This window comes from Manacus vitellinus, unplaced genomic scaffold (assembly GCF_001715985.3).
Source record: "Manacus vitellinus isolate BGI_N305 unplaced genomic scaffold, ASM171598v3 scaffold_7_pilon, whole genome shotgun sequence".
Lineage (NCBI taxonomy): Eukaryota > Metazoa > Chordata > Aves > Passeriformes > Pipridae > Manacus > Manacus vitellinus.
In genome coordinates this window covers 23,498,912-23,524,850 of record NW_021940813.1, presented here as the reverse complement: position 1 = coordinate 23,524,850, position 25,939 = coordinate 23,498,912, and the positions used below count along the sequence as shown (strand labels likewise).

Genomic DNA, 25,939 nt, shown 5'->3' with positions numbered 1-25,939 from the left:
CTTCCAACTCCCTCTGGCTTCCTCCCAACTTGAAATATTCTGTGACTCTGTGATACATACCGTGGTGCATGACAAGTACATCACAAGTCACATTGCCTTTCTGGTACAGTAACACAAGTCACCTATTTTTTCCAGTCAATAAATGATTTAAGATACTTAAAACAGATGTAAAACATTTATTTTTTTTAGATAAATATGAAATCTTACTCCTTTTTATTAACACATGAGGGACAGAAAGCAGAACAAGAGTAACTCTTAAGTAAAACCAATCTATTTTATTTTTGTCAAGTTAGCATTTCATTGTTAAACAGTTGCACAAAAGAACTTCAGAGAACTGTACCTCTTATAGTTTCCCATTAGTTATCATGGCTACTGAAAACATACAAAGCATTTAAAACTTGTTTTAACCTGCAGCTCTCGTAGTTAATAGTTTTTGTAAAGCTTCAGCTGTAACTGAACACCACATTCATAAGCATCAAAAAGTTACAGGTACTTTCCATATTAAATTAATGTCAGATAAACTATCATGCAGTACAGTGCAGCACTGCAAAAATATTCCAATAAATTTTCATTAGAAAAACTGTACCTGAAATCTAGAACACTGCATGTACATAAGAGCCTATAAACAAAAATCTGTCAGCAAAATCAGTATATGGTTCAAGTACGTCAGCAGTTGTATTAAATAACACTTAGTAGACTACTAAACCCTACCATTTGAAAAAAACTCTTTAGAAAGGTCGTGGTGGATATGTTCACTGAATACTTTTGTATTACATCATTCATGGTCCAAATGGAGCTGTCTGTGGCACAATGCACTTTAAATGAAAGCAAGCTGGCCACACGTACAGAAGGCAAACACGTATCAAGGCAGACTCGTAACAGCAAGTCTGCAATGGCGATGACAGTAATCACCTCGTTGTATGTGCACAGATCATGCATAAAAATTCTTGCTTTGCAGCATGCAGCAACAAGAGATATCTTCCTTCAGTAAGAAACTGAAACTCCTATACCTTCAAAAGCACACCATGAATCATTGCTTCCTCAAGAGAAATTATCAATACTGTGTCTTCTGTCATCAGTATTATGGAAAGCTGGAACTAAAAAACTAGAGCGAACACATAAACTTAACTTACTCTGAACAAATAAAACTAAACCAGAGAAAACAAATAAAAAATTTTCTGAAGTTGAGAGTTACTCATAGTAGTGCAGATAATGACCTCTGTTACCACGAATTCCACTTTCATATGTAAATCCAGAAAAAAAAGGAGTCTTGGAAAAGGAACTCAGTAACAGTAGTTGAAATGCAATAAATTTTGGCAAAAACATAAGCAGGCTCCTATCATAGACCACAAAAATGTCACATATTTGTGGAAATATGTGCACCAATCTAGCTTCGAAAGTTCTTCATAATTAGTTATTAATAAACTCAGAACCAAAAAAAATCTGCTTTCAACTGCAGTAAATTACTAATTAACAAAATGTTATCTGCAGTAAATTTGTAACCTCTCAGGAAAAGAAATTAATAAATTAATTGACTTCTGGTTTTGGAGGAAAAAACCCATTTAAATCAGTTTAATTTATTATATGAGCATTTAATTCAATTTTTATATATGAAGAAGTTGGGCATGCTATTCTGGAGCCTACTTTTAAATATATTTCCGAAATTCCACAATCTATTAAAGGTTTTCTTTTGGGAGTGGAGAAAAAAACAAGTGGGTGGAAGAGAAGGAAGTGAAATCTTTAGGGTGTCATATTCTGCACTCCTTGTATTTTCACAACCAATTTTATCAATCTCTTCTCTAAAAAATCTGCATTAGGAAGACACATCTAATATTATGGGACAACAGCAGTCAGACCACTTCATAAAACTACTAACATACCCTACATTCAAAGTGTTGAGTGCTGCAATCAAATACTATTTCTGGAATTCCCTGGGTGAATTTCTCTCTCTAACTCCTCCTCCTCACTTTCCCTCTCGCTCTGTTCTTGAACGTTCATGGTTCCTTCATCTCTGACATCAAAGCATTGGAGTTCAAGTTGAAAATCTTGGTTCTTTCATGGAAAAAAAGAAAAAAATGTTCATAGAACATACAGTAGTTACTCTAAAAGTAAATCCAAGCATGACGACATTTTACACACTTCTGTCTTCTTATCACACAACAGAATAGGTGCATGTTTCTGTCTTTTCTAAAAGATTACTGAAATTTGAGTTATAAAAGTGAATGTAAGAATTTTTTTATTGCTGCCTCTGATGACTAGCATCAGCACTCACTTTCTGCAGTCCTTGTCTCTTCAAATTAACAATAGGGGTGGAGACGGGCGCTTGTGATTGAAGCAATTCAGCCGTAGCTTTCTTCTCAATAAACTCAGCTATTTCATCTTCTAGAACTTTTTTCTTTTCGTCTAATTTCAGTTCCTCTTCTTGATGTATTAGCATAAGACATTCAAACTTAGTTTGTACCTATTTTAAGAAAGCACAAATAACGCTTCCAGCTAGTAACACAAGGTGGTGATATCACAATATAAAACCCCTTTGTAAATTAGCAGCAAAACCTACCTCAACTGGTGTTAATAGTCATAAGAAATTGCAGTTATTTCCCCAAACTGTTACGACTGAAAAAAACAGCAAACCATAAAAACAATCATTCCTATCATACTGTTCTCATGAAGCTGGGCTAATACACTAAGTACACGTGGAAAACATGGAAGGCACTGAATACTAGATTTCCTACTACATTTTACATTTTGTTATATCAAAAATAAGGAGGTCTTTAGAGATGAAACAATTACCAACAGACAGATTAAATCAGGATCTGTCAAGTACAATATACTTCCCTAAAATCAAATGGGCAAGGAATCATACACACTTTGGTTACATAGATATGCATTTTCATATATATACATAATTTTAATATGTGTATTACTCACATTTAAATATGTACATGCATAGAGTTAAGTCTGGTTGGGGAGTTACTGGTGGGACGTAAGAAGTTAACTATTCTGCAGTAATTGTTCTTTGAGTGTTCTTTTGACATATTAATGCATTTTAACCTGCAGACATATTTTAACCAGTTTAAACCTACTGTGAAGTTATGCACGATGACCAAAGGACACTTCACTCCATTCTTCCTCATCTCCCATCTTCTCACACACTAATTTTCCTAGAATCCTGCTTCTATATTAATTTATATTGGTGTAACTCTGAGTGCAGCTACACTGGTACAGAAATCAGAGAGATTTATTTCCATCTTTTGCAAAGAAGAAGAAGAAATAACTAAGACTATAAACATAAAAGTATGCCTGTTCTACCCAGCAGAGTTCTCAAATTTTATAGGAGCACCTACAAGTTTTCTCTAATGGAGGATGTGAAAGCAATCTTAAATATAACAGAAATTCCTGGTTTTCTTTAGTTTCCAGGTACATGCACACCCTTCATGGCAAATGAGCAGCAAGAGGATATGACGAATGTTCTTTAGGAGTGACTGCATGATCACTTTCCCACATCAGGAACTTGGAAAACTAATATCCATAATTCAATTGCAATATGTAGAGTTCACAAACCACCTCGTATAAATCATAGAAGGAAAATATCAAAGAGTATCACAGATACTGTGTAAGACCTTGCTGAACCTACTTTGAACATGGCCAAGTATTCTTCCAATTGGATAGCCTCATACTGAGAAGGACTGAATTTGATTTTTTTTTCTCCACAAGTAGCATGGGGATCTCGACACATTTAGAAAACAAATATTAAGCCTCCTTTTTTAAAACATGTATCTGAACACCTCAAAAAAACTGCTACAGCTTTGTTGGGAAACTGATGTACAGAAAAGAATATTAATAAAAATGCACAGGTTCCCAATTTCAATTAAACCAGTATTTGAATATAAATAGGCATGACCATGATAGAGTCTGGCAGAAAGTAGATGAGAAGATTCTGTTTTGCTAGTCCAGCTTGACAGGACTAAATCTTCAACAACATATTCAAGAAATATTCCACATCTCCCAATAGTCTTAAGGCAGCTGGGAACAGATGAGATTTTAAAACCAGAACTGAACCAAACCAACAAAAACACCACCATCAACATGAAGGTTGACCTTAGATTTAATAACTGTGGTAGTTTGGTCTAGGCCTTCCTTGGTGACCAGTTTGTAACCAAGGAAGGGCCCAGATTTACCCAGTATTCCCTACAATTTTTACGTAAGCCAGGCTATAAGAAGAAAGAAGGAGAGGCCTTCGCTCTCTTTCCTTCCGGCGGTTTGGAGGTGCAGGTTCCCTGCTGTTGAGTCTGCCGTGTTGGGGAGCGAGGCCTGGTAAGGCCTTGCCGACCTTGGGAGGCGGAGGTTGCCGGCGATCGCTCCAGAGCAACTCTCGGTTGTCCCAAGGAGGGTAGTAAGATAGTCTTTTGCTAATTTCTTTTAGTGCTAGATCTCGGGCTACTGGTTGGGATATATATATATTTTATTTTGGTTTTGTTCCTTTTCCCTTCCCCCTTCCCTTTCCCTTGTGAAATTATATATATATTTCAACTGTATATAACTGTAACATAAGTGTAAATATATTTATATATATTGCTTTAGCTGTCTCTCATTTCGGTTTTCTTGGTTGTTTTTTTTCCCTCTTCTCCCTGAGATTTGGGGGTGGGGGGAGACTTCTTGTGGTAAGATTTGGAGACTTGGCAGGGAGGCAGCTTGAAACCATATCAGTAACTGAATCTGGAAGTCATAAAAACATACACAACCCACTCTCTGAAAAAACAACGCATGGCATTTTTTCCTAAAATCTTTGTTTTTACAGAGCAATCTAAGCATGAAAAGTACCTAGTGTGCTGCTATAGCTTACCAATGTTTCTCAGCATACTGCTAGAGAAGACGAAGAAACACAACTATTACATTCATCACTCTTTTACTTCACCATATCAACTCCTACTCTACAGACTTGGCCCTGCTATCCACCAAAGCCATTAGACCGTAAGCTTCCTCCTTCCAAAAACGATTGCCATTTATAGAATGATATAATCATTTACGTTGAAAACGACCCTTAAAATCGAGTCCAACCATTAACCCAGTACTGCCAAGTCCACCACTAAACCATGCCCCCAAGTGCCACACCTACAGGTCTTTTAAATAACTCCAGGGATGGTGACTCCACCACCGCCCTGGGCAGCCTGTTCCAGTGCTTGACCACCCCTTCAGTGAAGACATTTTTCCTAATATCCAATCTAAACCTCCCCTGACGCAACCTGAGGCCAATTCCTCTCATCTTGTCACTTGGCAGAAGAGACCAATCCCTATTTCACTATAACCTCTTTTCAGGTAGTTGTGAAGAGCAATAAAGTCTCCCCTGAGCCTCCTTTACTTCAGGCTAAACAATCCCTCAGCTGCGCCTCCTAAGACATATTTTCTTGTTTGCTTGTGCCTAATCAATCTGCTAAACCAATCAATCTGTGTAATCAATCTGCTTTTGATTTAAAGTGTTACTATCCTCAAAATATTAGGAAATTATAAACATCAACCAGTGATCTTGTTAAGAACTTAACTGTTCCAAAGCTCAGCAAACAAGATAGACAAGCATGCTTACCTCTTGCTCTGCCTCTTTCAACATTGCTGCTTTCTCCTTCACTCTCTGTACAAATCGTTTTTTAATCTCCTCCTCTTTTCTTTGCAGTTCAAGGTAGAACTTATGCCTCTTTGCCTCATAGGCTTCCTGTAGACTGAAGTCCAAAAACAAGCAAGTTTCCAGCATGTTGCTTTATTCAATGTGGAAAACCAACAATCTAAGAAATCATTTAAACAATTAATATTCATCTGTAATATTAATTTCTACAGCTTCCCACATAAAAATTAATAAACAAACCTGAACAGAAGCAAGCATCTTATATTACTATTTTTTATTTATGTAAACAACTCTGAGTAAAATTATTTATGCTAACTGCTCCTGGGCAATTTACATTTCAAAGTAAATACAGCACTTAAGGCATCTAATGTTCTAGAGTCTTGAGTTATACCTTCCTGACTCCAACATGCATAAGTTTCTCCTTTAAGTTGCCTACTAATGAAACACTGAAATTGCCAGAAAAATCCCCCAAAAATTCTGCATTGTAAAACCTCAGTCTTAAAGTAGGAACTTAAGAAAGCAATTAATCTGGAGCATTAACACAACTAAAAAAATTATTATTCCTATATGAAAATTAAAGACAATAACAGGATCTTCAAACTATATAGCACTCTCTTTGTGTAATGTGAAAATTTAAATATGGCAGTTATATTAATATAGATTAAAAACAATTTCCTAAGTAGTTCAACATCGAAAAAACAGGGTTACTTTCCAACATGCATGCTGGAAAACCTCAAGACTGCTTGGTTTTTCCTGAATCCCCTCTCTCAGAAGCAAATATACTGCATACATGCATATTTATATTTGAAATTATACGGGAAGTGTAAATTAGTTCAGATCATTGAGTAAATATCTGGCAATAGAACAAATCAGCAAGTAACTAAATCACTTCTTTACTTTTAAATCTATGCCTCTTTTTCCTTTTAGTACACAAGATGTTTTTTGTCCAAACAACAGGCACTTGAAATTGAGATACTTTTTTTTGTGGCAAAGTATATCATGTCAAATTAAAAGATGTTGGTAATTTATTCATACAAATAAACTACTAGAGGTGTGAGGTCTATACTACCACTGCTATCACCCAGTGCTGGCAGAAAGTGTTCAGCTTTTCAATGAAACATGAATGGAGCTTGTCCACAGATGTATCTCATACACCAAAGTGCACACTGCCTTTGAAAAGCAAAACTGCTTAATGACACAAGTTCTTCCACCAAAATATTTACCACAAACTTTTCTAAGTCACAGGATTCCAGAAAGGCAGAATTGGTGGATTGTAGTTGTGCTAATGGTTACTAGAAACTCAAAAGCACCTGCTCATTGTCTTCTAGGACATAGGGCTTATGAACAGATCAAAACATGGACAATGTTCAAGCTCTTTGTTTCTGTTACACCATTCATCTCTTCTAACACTTCATGAGTACTGACTAGTGAGCCCTTTTCAGCCAACATCAGTTACTGTCCTTCGCAAGGTATCCCATGCCTTCCACTCTGACGTAAAATAAATAGGTATGTATATAAAATATTTAATTTTGGTTTATATTTTTAATACACATCCATACTTATGTATCAGGTTTTGTCTTACCTTCTACTGCTTCTATTTTAAAAGTTTATAAATGGAGACATTTAAAAGGGCATTTAAAAAGTTAATTATTTAGAGCAACAGTAAGCTTTAACAGCTCCCTTCCATATTTAAATTTATGATGACTGGCCAGTTTCACAGTCCTAAAGTTTCTTATTTCTATTCAAAATATCATCTAAAGAGAAAGAAGAATCATCTTGAAATTGCACATGCAGACAATGTTTGTAAGTTATCAAGGTCAGAGCACTCTTCCTATTCTATCTTTCTGAGCACTACACAGCAACAAAATAAACTCAGAACAATCACTCCTTTGTTTTTTTTATTTGTTTTTTTTGGGGGGGGTTTAACCAGCTGTGAAGCAAATTGGGTCATCCCGAAATTCTAAATTCTATCTATCATATGACATGGGGGCACGGTTTTCATACAGACACATCAATTCACAGAATCTTTAAGTTTAGACAATAAAGCGACAGCACAGGTTTTTCAAGTGCCAGCAGTCTCACACTATACACACTTTTGCACCCAGTGTCACTTCTGCCAGCAGACATGCTGCCTTTGGGTGCAATACAGTTGCTAGAGCAAGTGCTAGACTGAGCTAACATGCTACAATCACATCTTCATTTCTTCATGTGGACATCTTTAGACTCAACCTAGGTTACTTTATCAGGTAAAAGCAATTTTGCCTTGAAATTACTAAAAGATTATCTTTGAAGACATTGGATATACTAAGTTATCAAATTACGTGTAGAAGGAAGAGAAGAAATTAAGTGAATATTTTAAATGTACTGTGATGGTGGTTGTGGATGCCCCATCCCTGGAAGTGTTAAAGGCCAGGTTGGATGGGGCTCTGAGCAACCTGGTCTAGTGGGAGGTGTCCCTGCCCATGGCAGGGAGGTTGGAACTAGATGGTCTTCGAGGACCCTTTCAACTCAAACCATTCTATGATCCTATGAAATGCCCCCTCCCCCTGGACTGAGTTGTTCAGAAAATCACAAAGACAAAACTAAAACAAAATTTCCTCTTCTGCATTTGGCAGATCAGCAGCATAATGACCCAAACAGGCTTTGGTTTTAGGAGGTTTGGGGAGGAGGGGGAAATAGTTCACCACATCTTAAGCCAATCCTTTCAACATTACTGCATCCATTACTCATAGTAAAACACTTTTCAGTTTATCTGAGGACTGGTTTCACTGCTTCTCATTTAGAACATTATGAAAATCAAGTTCACAGGTTCTCTCATTCTTCTGGGTTAGACCTCCAGAATTTTATACTCTGTACAAAGACACTTGCAAAATCTAAATGTCATAGCTAATTATTTAAATAATGCATTCTTATTGAGGTTTTGGAGGAAGGGATTGTGAATAAAGTCTAAACTAATCATAGATACCAGCACTACCACCTACCTTTCTGAAGAAGCATAGCTGTGACATACAGTTTCTCTGTCTGCATAAGACTGAAAGCATGGAAGCCTGAAGATGCAAATCAAACAGGTTATGTTCATAAATAAAGACTATAACGTGAATTCAACTCCCAGTGGAACACAATGGTTGTGCACTTTGAACAACACAGGTATTTACATACTACTTTACAGTTTGTTCCGCTAAATTTTTTAAAGTTTTCAAATTTGAAAGTAACACTTGTAACTTTTTGTATAACATTAGACTATCAATTAAGGTATATCTGAAAAACTAAAAAAATCCAACCAAACAAACAAAAAAAAACACTAAAAAAAAAAGAATTAAAGGTTAACTAGTGGCAGATATTTCTAGAGTGATGCCCTGACTACCTAACTACTTAAGCTGATATTAAGCAACACTAAGGTTGTGGTAGATCTAAATAATTACCATTTTCCCAGTGGAGGCATGAAAAATAGGTATTTTAGATGTAGTTCAATCTCATCTTGAGACAGTTAAAATATTGAGCTCAAATGCAGAGGTCTGCAGCTGGTCAGATGAATTCCATTCCCAAGTGACTTCTTAAGGAAAAAGTCTAATAGCCTTTCAGATATTAGGCTTCTTTTCTTAGAAAAGTCAACAAGAGTCATATCGACCTTCCTCTACACATAAACTTTATTCATATTACTGAATCCTTCCTGCTTTTCTGTCATCATCTTCAAAACAGACTGAAACATAAACAAGTTCAAGAACTGCAAGGTCTGAATATCCCAGTTTCAGGGAGGAATAAAGCATAGAATATGTGATTCCTCGCATATTGAGCAAACGAGGTGCTTATGTTACAATTATGTTTAATTGCAATTATGATGAAGAAACAATTGTAATTATGATGACAGAAAAACAACTGAACCAGAGAAAGATTAACATCAGAAAACCTAAATGGAAGCACACAGCCTGAATATCAATTCTCAGCTTTTTTCAACAGACTCTGGTCTATTAGTTTTCTTCTTTCAAATCAAGAAAGTTCCTGTGGGAAACAGCTTAGATTGAAAAATGGACTTAACAAAATGTCCAGCTTCAAAACTACTAATCCTCTCCTTCCTTCCAAACACCTAACGTAACTATGTGTGTGAATATATTTAGAAGTTTGTTTTGCTGGAAGCACTCTTCATGTCCAGATTTCTGTTTTCAACTATTGCAAATTTTTCCATTCAAAACATCTCAGCAAACATCTCTCACCAAGAATGACCTGAAAGCAGGAATTCATGTTCCTAATGGACATAATTGGACCATTGAAAAGGCAGTACTAGACCATCCACAAACAAAAAATAGCCTATCTTTACTTTTCAATAACAAAGAAATACAAATCCCAATTTTAAGTAGTAAAAAAAATACAAAAAATTCTACTTCCTAGATTTTATATCCAACAGATATTGCATAAAATGCATAAACCATACCATAAACACTCTGCTATCCATTGTCTTCATTACTTCATTCTTAGAAGGCAATTGCAAATAAACAAATTAAAAAGCTATTATGAAAGAGCTTCACAAAAAATATAGGATTAGGGAATAGGCATTTTAAAAGTGTACACAAAACAGTCACTTCAGACTATTACTACTTTTACTCTCCCTTCTCACACCTAGTAATAGTGATGCAAACATATTTTTCTGTTGTGTGCTGAATCTATCTCTTTCTACTTCTCCCATAAAAAATAAAGCTTGCCAACGTATTTTTTCACATGTGAGTGAAAGCCTTTACAGACGTCTGCCCACAACCTACCTCACAAGGTAGCTGAACACCCAAGAATTACTGGATTTGCTTTGCAGTGGCATACAAATTTGGATGAATAAACTACTGCAGTACTTCTAAATCCAAAAGAGTGGTAGAGGAATGTCACAGGCAGCTTCACAACATGCTAAAAGGCAAGGCATGTCATCTACTCAAAGTGTCGATGTTCAAATGCTACAAATAGCCAATTATTCAAGTCTAGCAAAAGTTTTCTAAATTAACATCAAATAACCCAATTCAGATTATCAAATTTAATATGTAGGCAGCTACATCACAGCCACAAAATATGACTTCTCAACATGCACTTTGATCATTATTTATACAAGCAGCATAAAATTTTAATCATCAGGCATATGCTGCTATGCAATATTAATTCAACTTTGAAACTACAGCTCTTAGAATCCAACTGTATATACTGTAAACATCTTTAAGGACAAAGAGGATAACAATTTAATAACACATTTTTGCCTAGAACAACTGGATAGTCCCTATTCTGAAAGACACATAAATGTACAAGTCATCAAAACAGGAAGCACTAAACTTCCTCTAGTAAGAAGACATTTTCTATGTCTATGCTGAGGATGACACCTCTTATTGTTTCCTCAGTAGCTTTATAAAACACCTTCCCGGTAAGGCTGCGTTAGTCTGCTAATTACATTGCATACACATCCCCTAAATTCTCTTCCTTTTTTATGGTATCATAAAACGTCTCTCCCAAAACACCAAACGCCTTCTCTTTCAAACCTCAGTGTCGTTCACTATGCCACACAACTGAGGGACAACCACATCCACCTTAATCATGCTTTTCTCTTCCTGCTGCAGTAAACCTGGCAAAAACTTTGTTTTTCTAGATTCTTGTGGAATATCTATTCTCATCCTTTCAAAACAATGACATTTTCAATAGACCCGGTTTACCAAAACTAATTATTAAATGTACTTTCTTATCAAAAATCTCTCAACAAACCTGACATTTAGTGGGCCACACATAAAAACTACACACCAGAGGGAACTCAGCTCTTCTGTATATCCATGAAGTGATCGATTTCTAAACCAGCTTCTGCAGTGTAAAATACCAGCACATTCTGATACAAACCTACCATTTTAGACCATTAGTAAAATGCAAACTGTGTAGGGGTTTTACAAAGAGAATTCTTGAGTTTGTGGAAGAAAATACTTCTGTGGATGATACTTTTTATAATTTAACTTCTTTCTTGAGATGGCTGTACATTGTGACACTCAAGTTCAGAAAAGCCAAAGGTACTGCAGTCAATATTGCCATGAACAAATCTCCAAAAAAAAACCTTCCCCTGGATGAAGAATGTTAATGTATGTTCTTAAACCAAATAAAAGTACATGGTTAATTTCAGTTGGTTTTAAACCTCTTTCACCTTTGGTTCTCTATGAAAAGGATGTATTCCTTTCTTGTTAAGTCAAGAGAATATTCAAGAGATTACTGTGAGTCATGGACAGGTCAAGATCATCTAAATTAACTAATCTGCAAATGTGCCTTGACATTAAGACTTCAGAAAAAACTGTCAACATCCAGCATCTTCCTTGGCTACATTAATCTTACTTAATTAGTATTGTTTGACCAATATATAAACTAGACTTAGTCAAAGTCAAAGAAATGCTGCTCCATTTCTACAAGTTACAGTAACTGCAATTTACTTAACACTTCTGTGCAAAGAACAGGTGAAAGCAAAGAATTTAAGCCCCTAAATCCAACTGTTTGGAAGGAAGACATTTATTTTTACCAGAACAGAATAGGTAAAGACACTCTGATCACTAAGTAAAACAACAAATAAACAAACCAGTAGGTTCCAATCATTAGAAACTGTTCTTACTGCAAAGTATTATTCAGTTTTCATGCCTGCTTTAAGTCAGTATTTCCCACCATGACCATGCAATAACAGCACTTCGATAAACCATGAACAACAACTGAAGCACCAGTTCTTCCCCATCAGGATTCTGATCAATCACAAAATATAGTGCCGTGCGTAAAAGAAAAAAAAACAAAAAAGGAAGCTGGAAGACAATAGAATTGGGAAAAAAAGACTAAACAAACTGGATATAGAAATTTTAAATGCTTCCTACACAAAGCAGCTTTACTACATGAAACAATTGTCTCTAACCTGCTGCTTAACTTTCCTTTGGAATCTTTTTTTAACTCCCTACAGTTTAGCAAGAAATTTCTTGACCTGAAAATGCTAGAGATTTGTTATTATGGCAGATAATGTGGGAAGCCAACAGTGTAACCACTGATCTTGTAAAAGTTTTTATTTCAGTTCCTTCTGAACCTTGAGTTCAACTGAACCATATTCAGAATGAGACATTCTTAAAAAAGAAAGTAAAACAGAATGCTTATACACAATGAAGATAATTGAAAAATTCATAAAGTATATGTACCTGAAGAAAACAGACATTCTTCCTGAGAAAAACTAAAATCCTTGGGTTTATTATAAAAGAGAAGGATTTCAAAATACATCTGGTTTGCATGTCTTTAAAAGTAATGCTCATTTAATCCCATATACTTCTCCATGAAGATAACTGAATGAACAGCTACATCCTTTGATTAAAAAAAACCCAAACTTTTCTTTCCCTCACAGAAAACCTATTTTGTGTATGATCACTGCTCTGTATTGGGTTGATACAGTCAAATGTGAAGTGAATGGATGCTGAAAGCAAGTGCTGCACATGAAGTCCTTTACCTGACTGGTTTGGTCTCGGGGCCAATGTCTCTGAAACCCATCTCTTCCAGTCTGCAGCGTCTGTACAATTCATAATGCTGTGCATGAGTCTTCTCTCTTAAGTCTTCCATATTTGTGCAAAGCATCTTGCGAAGCTTTACGGTGTCACAGTGGCTCTCATTTTCTACTAATCAGTAAAAAGAAAAAGATTTTATTATTATGCACGAGTAGTAAAGTAGTCAAAATACATTTCAAACAGCACTGAGATTCATTTATTTTGTTTACTAAACATAATTCTAGAAAAAGGTATAGCATTGTTTATTATACCTCTTATATTTCCTTATAATTTCTAATATACAACACTGAAGTACCATAGAACCGTAAGTACTGGTGAACATGTTTCAATACGTCCTGATTTCCTGTTTGAGCTGAACAACATGACATTTCTTCTTTTTTACCCCCTTCTTTACTGACAATCATAAAGTTTGAAATTTGGTAGTGCTAGAGGAAGTGCCACCATACTACCCTACCCAAATACTACATACACCATGTCATACTTTGATTCCAAGGATGTATCAGTGTTGATAAAACTACCGGTTAGTGCACACCTCAAATATTAATTGCTAAACTTCTTAAGCTGTTGATCCAGAATACAATCAGCATGGCATCAGTGGAACAGCCCCTTGTATTACTGGTGAATTTTATACTTCAACAACAACAACAAAAATCTCATAAAAACACCTCTGAGAATTCATTTACCTTTTACAATGCCCCAAGGGTACTGACGAGCTCTCACCATTTTGTTTCCAATATTCACCTTTTCCATACTTCCTACTACGGCGAAAGGCAAATTACCCTGTAAGAGTCATATCAATAAAGTCTTATCTCTCAGTATTCTTATGCCACAACTGAAAAACACTTCAGAAATAAATTAGGGGGAAAAACATCACTTCAGGAAAATCCAACAGGCAATTTCAAACCAAAAACCACTTTGAAGAGATCAGTAGCTAGTCCCTATCTACTGATACAAAAGTCAAGCTACAATAACAAAAGCAGGAGGAGCGGGTTACAGACCCAGATGGGTGTGCTGCCAATTCAGGGGAACCTCGACAGGCTGGAAAATGGGCCAACAGGCATCTCATGAAGTGGCAATGCGAACAATGGCAAGCCCTGCACGTCAGGAGGAACAACCTCATGCCCCAGCACATGTTGAGGGCCAACTGTCTGGAAAGGCACTTTGCAGAATAAGACGTGGGGACAATGACCTGGAGAACAACAGGTTGGACCTGATTCAGCAGGTCTGCCCCAATGGCAAAGGCAGCCAACTACATCCTGCATTAGGAAGAGCATCATTAGCAAACAGAAAGCTGCTCTAGAACACGATTCGCTTTCAGTCAGAATTCATATCCCCAGTAATGGTCATGTGACAATTACAGCTTGGAATCCATGGCATGGTTACTGCTGTGGGCTGCCCAAATGGCTGGCTGACTGTGTGCTGACCCACAACAACTGACCAAACCAAAAAAACCATTACCTGGAAAACACATCACTAACAGAGTATGGAAGGGGTAAGTAAGAGCTCACTACCTTTCCCCAGAGCAGAAGGACCTGTCACTGACCGAGAGCTGCACATGGTCACTGCCTGGCCAAGTAACAGGGGCTGGGATGCAGAGCCACGTGCTCCGGCACACCAGTTCCTGCTCCCTGCTTTCAAACCCCGGTACACACAAACATATGTTCATGTGCATCTACAAACACCTGCACATAAACAAATGCAGAGTGCTCAAAACAAAGTCATCTAGCCTCAGAAGCTTAGTTGAAGCTGGCAGCTACTCCTGGGAGGATCTGAAAGGACAACAGAAAATAAGCCAGAATTATATCTGACTTTTTCATTCCCAGAGAAAATTTGTCCTAATTTCAAATGAAAGTACTAAAGGAAATAAAGGAAAAAAAAACAGATAGAAGACTTGCTGTGATAAAGACCAGAGAAAATTGTAGACACAAGGCACCTAAATATCTTCTCTAACAGATGTAAAGCTGTATTTGCTGAGGAAAAGAGCAAAGTCAATCTGTCTGTCCATAACAGTAATTATATATTAGAAAAAATATTTATGCATGAGAACCTCTTTTCCGTTGCTGAGCCAGAAAAGAAAAACCAAGTGATATCAACTGCAGAGGGGCAGGGAGATTTGCAAGTAGGGAAGGAAAAAGCCAAAACATATGAGCTTTTTAAGGTGAGAAAAACAAACTCATGACATACAAACTTATAAACTTCAAGATAACAGTGAAAGAAATTCCGTTAATCAACATTAGAGAGTGATGCTTTAGTACTGAAAAATAAATGGTTTTGTCATTTACTTACATTCGTGATGCTATTAATTTCAGAAACAGTTTCATCATCAGTTGGAAACTGGTATATCTGGATGCCATTACTAACTAATTCACTCATTATTTTGCTCTTGAACTCCTGAAGCTCAGTTTTAGAAATGCTGTCTGCTTTGCCTATAACTGGTATAATGTTCACCTAGTAATGATATAAATTATACGAAATGTGTGAGACTTCAATTTTAAGGCGGCAACTTTTGTAACTTAAATTGTTTTCTGATAAGCTCTTTAATTTCTCCCCCAGCCCAAACTTTTCCATCACTTGACATCAAAGCTTCACAAACCATTAAAAATATGTTCATGGGCATAATTTAACAAAATAGCAACAGATTACTGAATAGTCTTCCTTAAAATTAATTGAATATGAGAAAAGAACAAGGAAGAAAGTCTCATACAGTGAAGTACTCAAAAGAACAGTAATGCCTACTCATTAACTAAATGTCATTATTTATATTTCTACTAAAAAAACCAGATTGTTCTAGTTTATAGCACCAGGGGATATGGTTAAGGTGTTAATTGAAAGCTGAGAGTTTATCTTCACAAAGAAAAGGTAGGCTATCAAACCCTGCCTACCCCTGAGCCTCTTCCTTGGGTTCCTTTCAGCTAAAACATCATCTTCTTCACCTCACCACTACAGCAAAGACTTCCCAAGTATCTGATGTGAGCAGAGGAATGACAAAGACTGAAGAATCTTGCTCACCAGACTTTACACTAATTATTCAGAACTTGAAATTCAGTTCTACTAATCTGCTCTATTTCCTAAAATACCTATGGCAGTAACTTAGGACAGTAGCAGATGGTACTTTTTTTTTTAAATCCTGACACTGCTCCCAAAACATACATTTTTCAGGACTAGATACAAATAATGAATGCTAATATCCAAATATTTTGGAAGAACAATACCAGTAATTCTCCCAGATTTCAGAAGATGAGAGTTTTTACAGAGTTCTTTGATCACAGATGCAAAATGGAAGGAGAGAAAAAAAATAAAAACCCACACGTTTTCTATTCTTTTGATTACTCTGTCTGAATGAAAATGCCTAAGCATGGAAACTCAAGAACAGATTCAAAATGGCTATTTTTCAAATAAGACTTCTGTCCTAAGCAAAATGTCCAAATGAAAAGGGAGCAAGCCAATTCCGAAGTATGACTTCTAAGACTGCATGATGACAGTCCTTAACTGTGTAACCTATGCAACCTAAGCACCTACTGGGTAAAATATCTAAAATCAAATAAAATGTTGGAATATCTTTTTTTAATAAGTGAGCGCAGTTAGGAGTAATTCACAGCTTGCATCAAATTAGCTGAGGGACATCAATTTAGGTTTCCTATAATACAGCTCTAAAAATGGATGGAACAGAGTCCTGAGAATCAAATTAACCTATATTCTGTATTTTCAACAGCAAAGTTTTTCAAGTACTTGTTAATTAGGAGAGAATTACTTAGAAAATAAATAGCTGAGAAAGACTACTGAGATCAGTAACCCAAGAAAAGCAAAATCCTCAGAAACTGTGATTACAGTTGTCAACATTGATGTTACATCACAGCCATTGCATTAAAATTTAAACACATACAATTTATGTTTTAGATAAGCAACAAAGGGAAAAAAAATATTTTTGAAATCATTACTGGTTGCAAGAGCAAGCTGATTTAAGAGTACCTCTATGAATCAACATAAAAGTTTCCAAAGATTCTTTCAGAAGGAAAAAAAACAAACTCAAATGCCACAAAGTACACTCATGTAATTTCCTGACTTGAATGTAACCTGTACACAATTCCATTAGAATTAATTAAAACTGCAGATCTCTTAGTTGAATAATCACTATTCCCAGCACAAAAGGCAACAGAAAAAGATTCCCTTAATCTGTGAAGGAAACCTGGTTGGTCTGTAGTGATTGCATCCTAAGCAAAACTACAGGATTTTTCAATGTCTAAAAGCTACAGCCCAAATTCTTAGCCAGTCATCCAATTTATAATTGGAAAAAAATTAACTGACCACAGATATTCTGGTTTTTTGCTCCCACGATTAGAGAGTACACAATGACCTTATCCTATTCCAAGAGCTCTCTCTACCTCTGAGCTGTGGAATCTGGTCTTGTTTTGTACCAGGCAGACCGTAACAAAAGCACACAGTGTACACTGTGGTGGCTTTAGGAAGAAACTGAAGGCAGCTTTTGATGTGGCTGTACCATCTTCTCTTTAGGGAATCCTGTACTCAGAAAATGCACCAAGGGATTTCCACATTCTAGGCAATCCCAAATTCCTAACTGGCATAAGAGAATGCAGTACTAAAAGCACCACAACTATGTTCCTCAACAAGATGGAATCCAAGCTACAGTTAAAGTATATCCTTTATATGCAGTTAAAGAATATACTTTTTCTGTGTGTATTTCAGTAGTAAGATCAGAAAGAAGAATCCATTACAAAGGGATAAAATAATGAACTTCCATGTGGTTCATGTTCTCTTTGTGCCAAAGCAGAACTAAAAATAGTTACAGTAGGTGGCTAGAAGCCAAAATTCCCCAAAGAAGAATTACTTTTAGTTTATTCTGATGGAAATATTTACTCAGGATGCTGAGACTCATGGATCTACAGTCTTTTCTTTTGAAAGAAACACTGTTTTAAAGGGAGAGGATACAACCTAGAAAACAAGTATTTTTGTGGTTAAACACAAACTCCAACTTCAAAACTCAGTGTAGAACATGGTCCTTGAGATTGTCCTATTTTCTACAGTAGTTTCATAAACATTTAAATCTGGCATAAACCAACAACATAGCACACAGAAGTGATCCCACTCTTCCCTACCTTTGTACCACCATACCTTCCCTCCACTTGCTCTGTGCTATTGAGAAAGTTCAAAATGCAAAATACATCCACAAACAAAATTTAAAAAAATCCCAAACATGCTCATCATCACAAATGTGGACTAGACAGCTGATTTAATCCTTGTTATCTTGGAGAAATATCTCAAGAACAAGAAAATGCAGGAAGAATACTTAGCAAGGACGGGTTCTATTAAAGCACAAAGGAAAGGACTAAAGGCACAGAAGACACATTTAAGTTTTCAAATGTCTCAACATTTCAACAAATTGAATCCAAATGATGTAAGGTTTCTTAAAATAGGTTAAACATTTAGCTTCTTCTAGTTCGCACAGCCCTATTACAGGAAGAAAGTTAAGGATCTAGAAAGCGCAAGTAATTACACTGGAAACTTCTATTTTAAAGCTTTCTAAACAAATAAACATGTTAAAACACTACTGCAGCCTATCTTCGAAAAAACCACATTGGTAGGGTGTTCTGTTTGTGGCAGATGCCTCTTCAGTTATCTATAGCAAAGATCTTCATAGCACTGCAAAGCCTTTTATATGGCAACTTTCCAGCAGCCCGAGAACTAGAAACAACCTTTATTAGAAATACCACAGCACTCATGGAAGGTACCCTATCCAATCTCCATATGATGTTTACAGTTTTAATGCTGGTGTGGTTCTACTTTTTTTACTATTTTTTTAAACCTCGTACTTTTTTTAATGTTCTTGCTGGATGTCTCTCTCCTTTTGACTTATAAATAAACAAGTGACGAACTGCAACCTACTTGTGGAGACAATTTATTCTGAACTTAAGGTACACCAGCACCCAAAAAAACACTGCAAAACCAAACACTCAGATATAGAACTGAAAGGGAGTAGTGGACCTGAAAGCTCCAAGATGCTTCAGAAATTAAGACAAACTCTTGGAACTCTGTTTCAAAGTCTTACCTTACTGTCTAGGCTTCTCATGGTTAACAAATCTAGGGTTTTTAGGGAACGGCCTGTAGGTGAGATGAAATAGAGGCAGACATGGATGCGAGTATCATGGTAGCTAAATAAAGAACGTATAATTTTCAGTTCTTCCTGGAGATAGGCTTCAAATTGTGCATCTATATAATCCACTACTGGCTGATAGCTGTAGGAAATAAAATTTAAAAACCAAAGATTAGCTACTCCTAAACAGAACCAAACTAAGAGGGGAAATCCTTTTGCATTGTTTCATGGATTTTTGCTTTATGTGTCAAAAGGCTGCTCAAGCAGAGCAGAAAATTAAATGCACAGACTAATCTTAATTTCTGAAAAGTTACTAAAAAAAAATTGTGTATCTAGTACAGATAAAACATTTCCTAGCTACTGTTAGTGAAAAAAGGTACACAACGTTAATTATGATTACAACTGATCTTCTCAAGTAATGTTTTTAAATTTTTGCCATCAAGCTGTGCAAATGCAGAACTCTTAGATACAAGGAAGACACAAAAACCTCTAGGCACAATACAAGAAAAGAAAAAATATGCAACAGTATCAAGAAATAGGATGAACTTTATCTTCTAAAGTACTGTACGTGACAGAGCTCTTAAACAATAGACAAAAACTGAAAATGAGAAATGTAAAAGAATAATGTAAATCTGAGCAAGTACAGTCTAAGTATACTTTATCCTACTAAAAACCAGACTATAATCTGCTTTCAAAAAGAAACTGTTGCTAGATGTAGAAGGAGAGCACCCTTACATTTCTGCTGCTACACGAAGTTTATAAACCAGATCAATGCTATCAAAATTCAAAATCAGCTGTTACACACAAAACTAAAAGAACAGTGAAAAGGCAGCTCCTATACCGTACATCAAAACCTCTAATAGCTATACTAACATGTATCTGCATCTCATTCATCCAAGTCACTAGTGGTAGCTATTATCCAGTCATATCATAAGCCATAGTTCTCATGACAATCTTAACGTCACTTTCTGACCTTTATTTATTATTGCCACCATTTAGGCACTCAAATACCATAAATTCTGTACAATTAGGGTGAAGGAAACAACATCTGCTGAGACAGCTCAGTACTGTAAAATCTTCAACTCATAAAAGCAGAGACTCAAAAAAAGTTCTGAAAGACACTAGTGCACTACCTCTACATTGCCAACTAAGCCATCCAACATAAAGAACAAAGGCCTTCAGTAATCCACATGATGCTACTTCCAGTTTAAGGTCTTCAACACGTTCCAATCAAATTGTTAAAAACCCTATAGATCTAATCTACAGTACTGCTTGGCTGTTTAAAAAGTCTTTCTTTGACCTCCCTGCTTTCCTCCACTCCAAAAGAAACTACTGCATGTTGTATGTACAAACATTTATAAAAGAATACATCACAAATAAAGGGGCAGATTTCATCTGATTTATAAAGGAATCTCCTACATGAAAACAAAAACGTGTTTACTTTGGTACACAGTGAAAACAGTTAACGATATATTTAGAACGTATGTAAGCCAAAGCCCAAAGATAAATCAACTTGCAGTTAAGAGTAAAACTTCTTCATAAAACAGGGACACAAAGGCACTTACCTATCTCTTTTGTTCATCTGGTCACCAAATCCCACTGTATTTACAATGGTCAGCTTCAAAAGAACATCACTCTCTTGAAGTTCATAAGTCTGGGTTCTAAGTTGTACACTTGGCAGAAAATGTGTTGATGGAGGGTCCTCAAAATTGCTGTTAAACAAACTGTTTATCAAGGCTGATTTCCCAATTCCAGTTTCTCCTAAAGTTCAACAGAAGGGTTGGGGCAGACATTTTGCACATCAGATAAATACACAGTAAGCACAGAAAGTGCTATCACAGGAACTCAACAAATTTACACAAAAACCTCTCAACTGATTTCTCCAAGCAAAATGCATTCCTGCATTCCTTTAATGAGCACTAAATATCTTTTACTTATTTTTTTTCATCCTACATATTAGGGTAAGTTACCAGTTAACGAGTAATAAGCAGAACAGTCTCTTGACACTTTGGTTTCTTCAAAAGTGTGACCTAATTTCCTACAGGTTTTAAGAAGCTACATAGCTAGCTGTGAAAAAACAAGGTTCAACAAAGGGTTTTTATGAATAAGGGTAAAATACTAGAGCAAATATTTTATAAGTATAGAAACATTTCAGTAACACCACCTTGGAGTTTTAGGATTTTTTTAATCTGAAGCTCTTCGTTACAAGTGTAGTCCAGTTTACTCAGAAGAATCCAAAAAACTGCTGATAAACCAACAAACTCGTGGCACCCATTTTCAACATTTTTGGTCTTCACATTGTTTACAAAAATGCTAAATATAAAACCAAAGAATGGATATAAATAAGCAAAGCTGGGGAAAGGGACAGAACTATGTTCATGCTTAACATTAAAGAAACTATTTAACACCACAAGTGGATTTAAATTTCAGTCACTTCCTAAGGACAGGTATATTACTAAAGCCTTAAAGCACCCAGACACTACTCACCAATGCAAAGAACGTTGAAAGAGAAGCCCTGCTTGATGGATTTCTTAATCAGCTGGTCAGGTAAACTATCAAACCCCACGTGGGCAGACAAGGATAAAGTTCGATAGTCATCATTTTGCTACATAAAAGTAATTTAAAAATACGTTAATGAAGCAATTTGCAAAGCAATTAGCAATTGCAACAAATTAACTCTACCAATAAGCTGGAACTCATTCCTTGTGATTTACATGCAATGAAGAAAAGCCAAAGTCTGAAAAAAAAAAAATTCTGTCAAATCAACTTTATTCCATGATTTGAGAAAACTGAAATTTACATGAATGAAATAAAGCAGACAAGTCCAACTGAAAATGTAAACTGCAAACCATAGAGAAAATAGATCCCAATTGGTTTGCTCCTAGAAATTAAGGACATCAAGGCACTGAGCATACTAAAAACACATAAGACTAAAAGGAAATATCTTGGTTCATACAAACTAACTGTATTTTCAAACAAACTTTCCATATCAAAAGTGTAAATGGTAACAGGTCCATGCTATTTTTTCTTTTATATTTTTGACCCACATGGAATGGGAAACCATTACTGCTTCCTGGAAACACGCACATGGTGAACAGCAGGAAATTTTTTAATTTAACACTTAAAAGCCCATAAAAGTGCTACCTTTTTTAACAGGTATGCATAGCAAGCCTCAGAATTCCTGTAGCTTAAAGGATATGGACATTACTCACAGTAAATACTCATCCTCTTCCTTCATTTGCACAGGATTCCCTTGTGTGGGACTACAGACTGCACTGCACCAACTGCACCAACTCTCATTTTAGACTATTATAATATGGTAATCCCATTTTAGACTAACAGAAAGGAGAATGTGCACACAAAGTGAAGAATTTAAAGGGAAAATATAACATCTTTGGGCTATAAAAAAAAATAAATGTACATTCAAAGCATGTCTGAAAGTGAAATTTCTCAAGGTATTCTAGTAGAAGGAAATTACTATTAAAAAGTGATGAGAAACACTGAAAACTGTCAGTGTCCTGTCCCTTTAAAGACAAGTGTATCTGAGACAGTGGGAGCACATCTAAGAACTCTAGTTACACAGCTCTATTGCCACCAATAAAAGACAGTTCTAACACCAACCATTCAGCCTCCACACCGAAAAGCCAGTGTAAGAGGCTTAGCATGACTGTAGAAGGGAGGCCTTTCATTTTTCTGTCACTAGCCTAAATCCAAACCATGCTAGCCTACTCTCAAAACCCCTGCATAGCCATTTGTCACTCTCCAAGAAAAGACCCTAGCAGAAAGAACTTTATTTCCTTCTGGAGTCCAGATGTTACAAAGATAAGTTGGTAGAATCACCTTGCTAAGATTTAGGGCTTGACACATGTGAATGATCTCAGACCTAGTGTGAGGGGAGAAGGATATATTGCTGATAGTGGACACAAAGAATGCAGAATTTACAGGCCACAAGGACATTTGGCAGAATTCCCAATATCAGGAAGAAACTAACAAAGCCAACTCAGCAACTGTGCTGAAAACAGTTCTAACCAGGCAAAAGGTAATTCTGGCTGGGGGAAATTGTGACCACCAACTCACATCCCACTGACTCAAGAAACCCACCAATTCAAAAGAAGAGAAGGACTGTGGACTAATTAGCATGAGAAGCGAGAGAATAATTTAATGATAGAAGGTAGATCACTAATTAAGAAAACCGTGTAGCCAATGAACAGTAATTTCTTTGTTTCCTAAAATGTGTAAATGGTGCAGGGTCTTGATGATTGGGGCCTAGCACTTTTGCATTATCACCTAGCTCCCTACTTCACATAAACTAGAATAAAGAAATAGAAGTACCTGTCTTGGTGTGTAAATTGGCTCTGCACACAAGGAAGTGAGCCCTCATTCAGGACAACACCTCCACCTTCCTTACAGAAGAGTCACTGTGTAAATCTGTTCCACACGACAGTAATCTCTTAATAGAAAAGCGGTAGCCTACATTTTTCCTTCTGAAATTTTCCAGGGGCATCATGTGTTTGTCTCTAACCTCAGCACCTCATACAGCTTCATCTGCTACCATCTAATGAATACACAGAGAAATTAAATCCACAAACTGACCACATACCTGCATTTCTACTACTTCCAAAAGAAATAATACATCGTGTAGTTGAAAAACAAGTTACTAGTGTATTGCTAGATTAGAAAAATGGTGGTAATTCAAAAATCATAAAATCATTGAATGGTTTTGGTTGGAAGGGACCTTAAAGAGTATTCCAGGACATCTTCCACTAGAACAGGTTGCTCCAAGTCCCTGGATGCTCCAACTTGGCCTGGAACACTTCGAGGGATGGAGCATCCACAGCTTCTCTGGGCAACCTATTCCAGTGCCTCACCACCATCACAGTAAAGTATTTCTTCCTCATATCTAATCTAAAGCTACGCTATAGTAAGAAATCTACCCTAAATTATGAACTGCAGATCATACTGAAAGCAACTAAGTTACCTTACCAGCTAGTCTCTTCAAATTAGTATTTGTTGCATGGAGCAGCTTAATTATGTTTGAAGACAGCATCTCATTCAACTTCATTCAGTGAATAACTCAAACCTTATCATCTGGATGCTAGCAAAACTGCAATATTCCCATAAATACTTCCTGTTTCTCACTGCTTCCTCAGAATTGACACTCTCAACAAAATAGCACGTAATATAGATAGCCTGAGATGGTCTAAATACATCTCGCTCCTTCCCTCACTCCCTTTTTAAAAGATTAGTAGCATAGCTAATGCATCTGGATTTCTGCAGATTCATTACATTGGATGTGGCTCTGAGCAACCTGACGTAGTGGAAGGTGTCCCTACCCACAGCACAGGCGCTGGAACTAGATGATCTTTGAAGTCCCTTCCAACCCAAACCATTCTACAATTCTGTGATTTAATCAAGTATTTTGGTATATATAAAGTCATCTTGCCCATTAAAAACAGCATGCAAAGAAAAATCATTGCCTGAGACAGCATAACATTTAAAAACTATTCTTTCTTGCAGAAGAAATTAAAAAAAATTAGTTATCTTTTAAATTTGCCACATCTTTCTGACTAAAACTGCACAACACGGGGCCATTCCACAGCAAAAGCTGGGTCTCAAGACTACAAGCATCTCTCTGCATAAGCCTCTGCAGAACCAGACTGGCAGTCCGGGCAAAAAGCTAGCTTTCCACTGAGCTGGTAGGGATGACTGAAATTTGCCCTTCTAAACCTGAAGAAAAAAATAACCAGCGTGTGCCGAGGTAGGAGGAGAGAGTCTCGTCAGCCCCAGGTGGCTACGCAGGCTGCACGGAAGCCCTGGGAAAAGATGCCTGGGCATCAGCCCCGAGGGTGGACATCACCACACTGACGCGCCCACGGGCACCCCAAATGGGACTGTTTCAGCGCCCTGAGTTTTCCACTACCATGAACAGGTGTGGGCATTAGGGAATTAACGCTCCACCACTGACGCGTGGATGGGTTCGACGTCCTCAGAGCATAAAGCTGACAGCTCTGCCATGACGCAGAAACAATTCTTCAACAGCCAAGGTTCAACTTATTACCTGAAATATGCGATGCGCCACAGGAGCGCTAAGAAGGGTGACATCTGTCAACAAGTTCCTTCAACAACAAGTGTTCTAAAAGCCTGGCAGCTCCAGAAACTACACGGCATGCGGAGGGGGGATGCATTTCCCGCGCACTCCCGATCCCCGCCCCGACGCATCCCTCACCAGCGCCCGGCACGGACGCGGGGCAGCTCAGTCCGGGCAGCACTTCCACCTCTTGGCACAGAGTTACCGCCGCTCTCCTTCCCCTCCCGGTGCTGGCGCTGCCGGGCCCATCCGTGCCCTCAGCCGCGCCGGGGTGACCCCCAGCTCATGGGGCTGCTCACCATCCGCTCCCCACACCGCGGAGGGGACTTACCGGGTGCCGACCGGCATCGGAAGCAGCCATAGCCTCACCAGGCGAGGCAGGGAAGAAGTGAGGAAAGCAGGTATGAAGGGAAAAATTCGTCCAGAGCGGCCGCCGAGGGGCGAAAGCCACGCGGCGGGGAGGAGCGCGGGGCGGGGATGCGGCCCGGCTCCGCCGTCGAGGCGGGTATTAGTGGCGGTGCCTCCCGGCCGGAGGGCGGCGCGGTGCCGCTGCCGCGGCAGTGATTGCCGGGCATGGCAGCCGCCGGGAGGAGGGGCGA

At 37.4% G+C, this 25,939-nt stretch overlaps 1 protein-coding gene across 1 annotated transcript; it reads right to left on the bottom strand.

The window, feature by feature from the left end:
• Positions 1 to 212: 212 nt before the first annotated feature.
• SEPTIN10 (septin 10) lies at positions 213 to 25,859 on the bottom strand. The gene is made up of 11 exons (XM_018084351.2): positions 25,672 to 25,859; positions 21,740 to 21,857; positions 20,818 to 21,013; positions 19,208 to 19,394; positions 15,430 to 15,591; positions 13,827 to 13,923; positions 13,089 to 13,254; positions 8,599 to 8,664; positions 5,582 to 5,714; positions 2,273 to 2,461; positions 213 to 2,052 (listed from the first exon to the last, which is right to left on the bottom strand). The coding sequence occupies exons 1-11, from the start codon at positions 25,699 to 25,701 to the stop codon at positions 1,909 to 1,911; spliced, it is 1,488 nt and encodes a 495-aa protein (XP_017939840.1). The 5' UTR covers positions 25,702 to 25,859; the 3' UTR covers positions 213 to 1,908.
• Between the last annotated feature and the right edge of the window lie 80 nt (positions 25,860 to 25,939).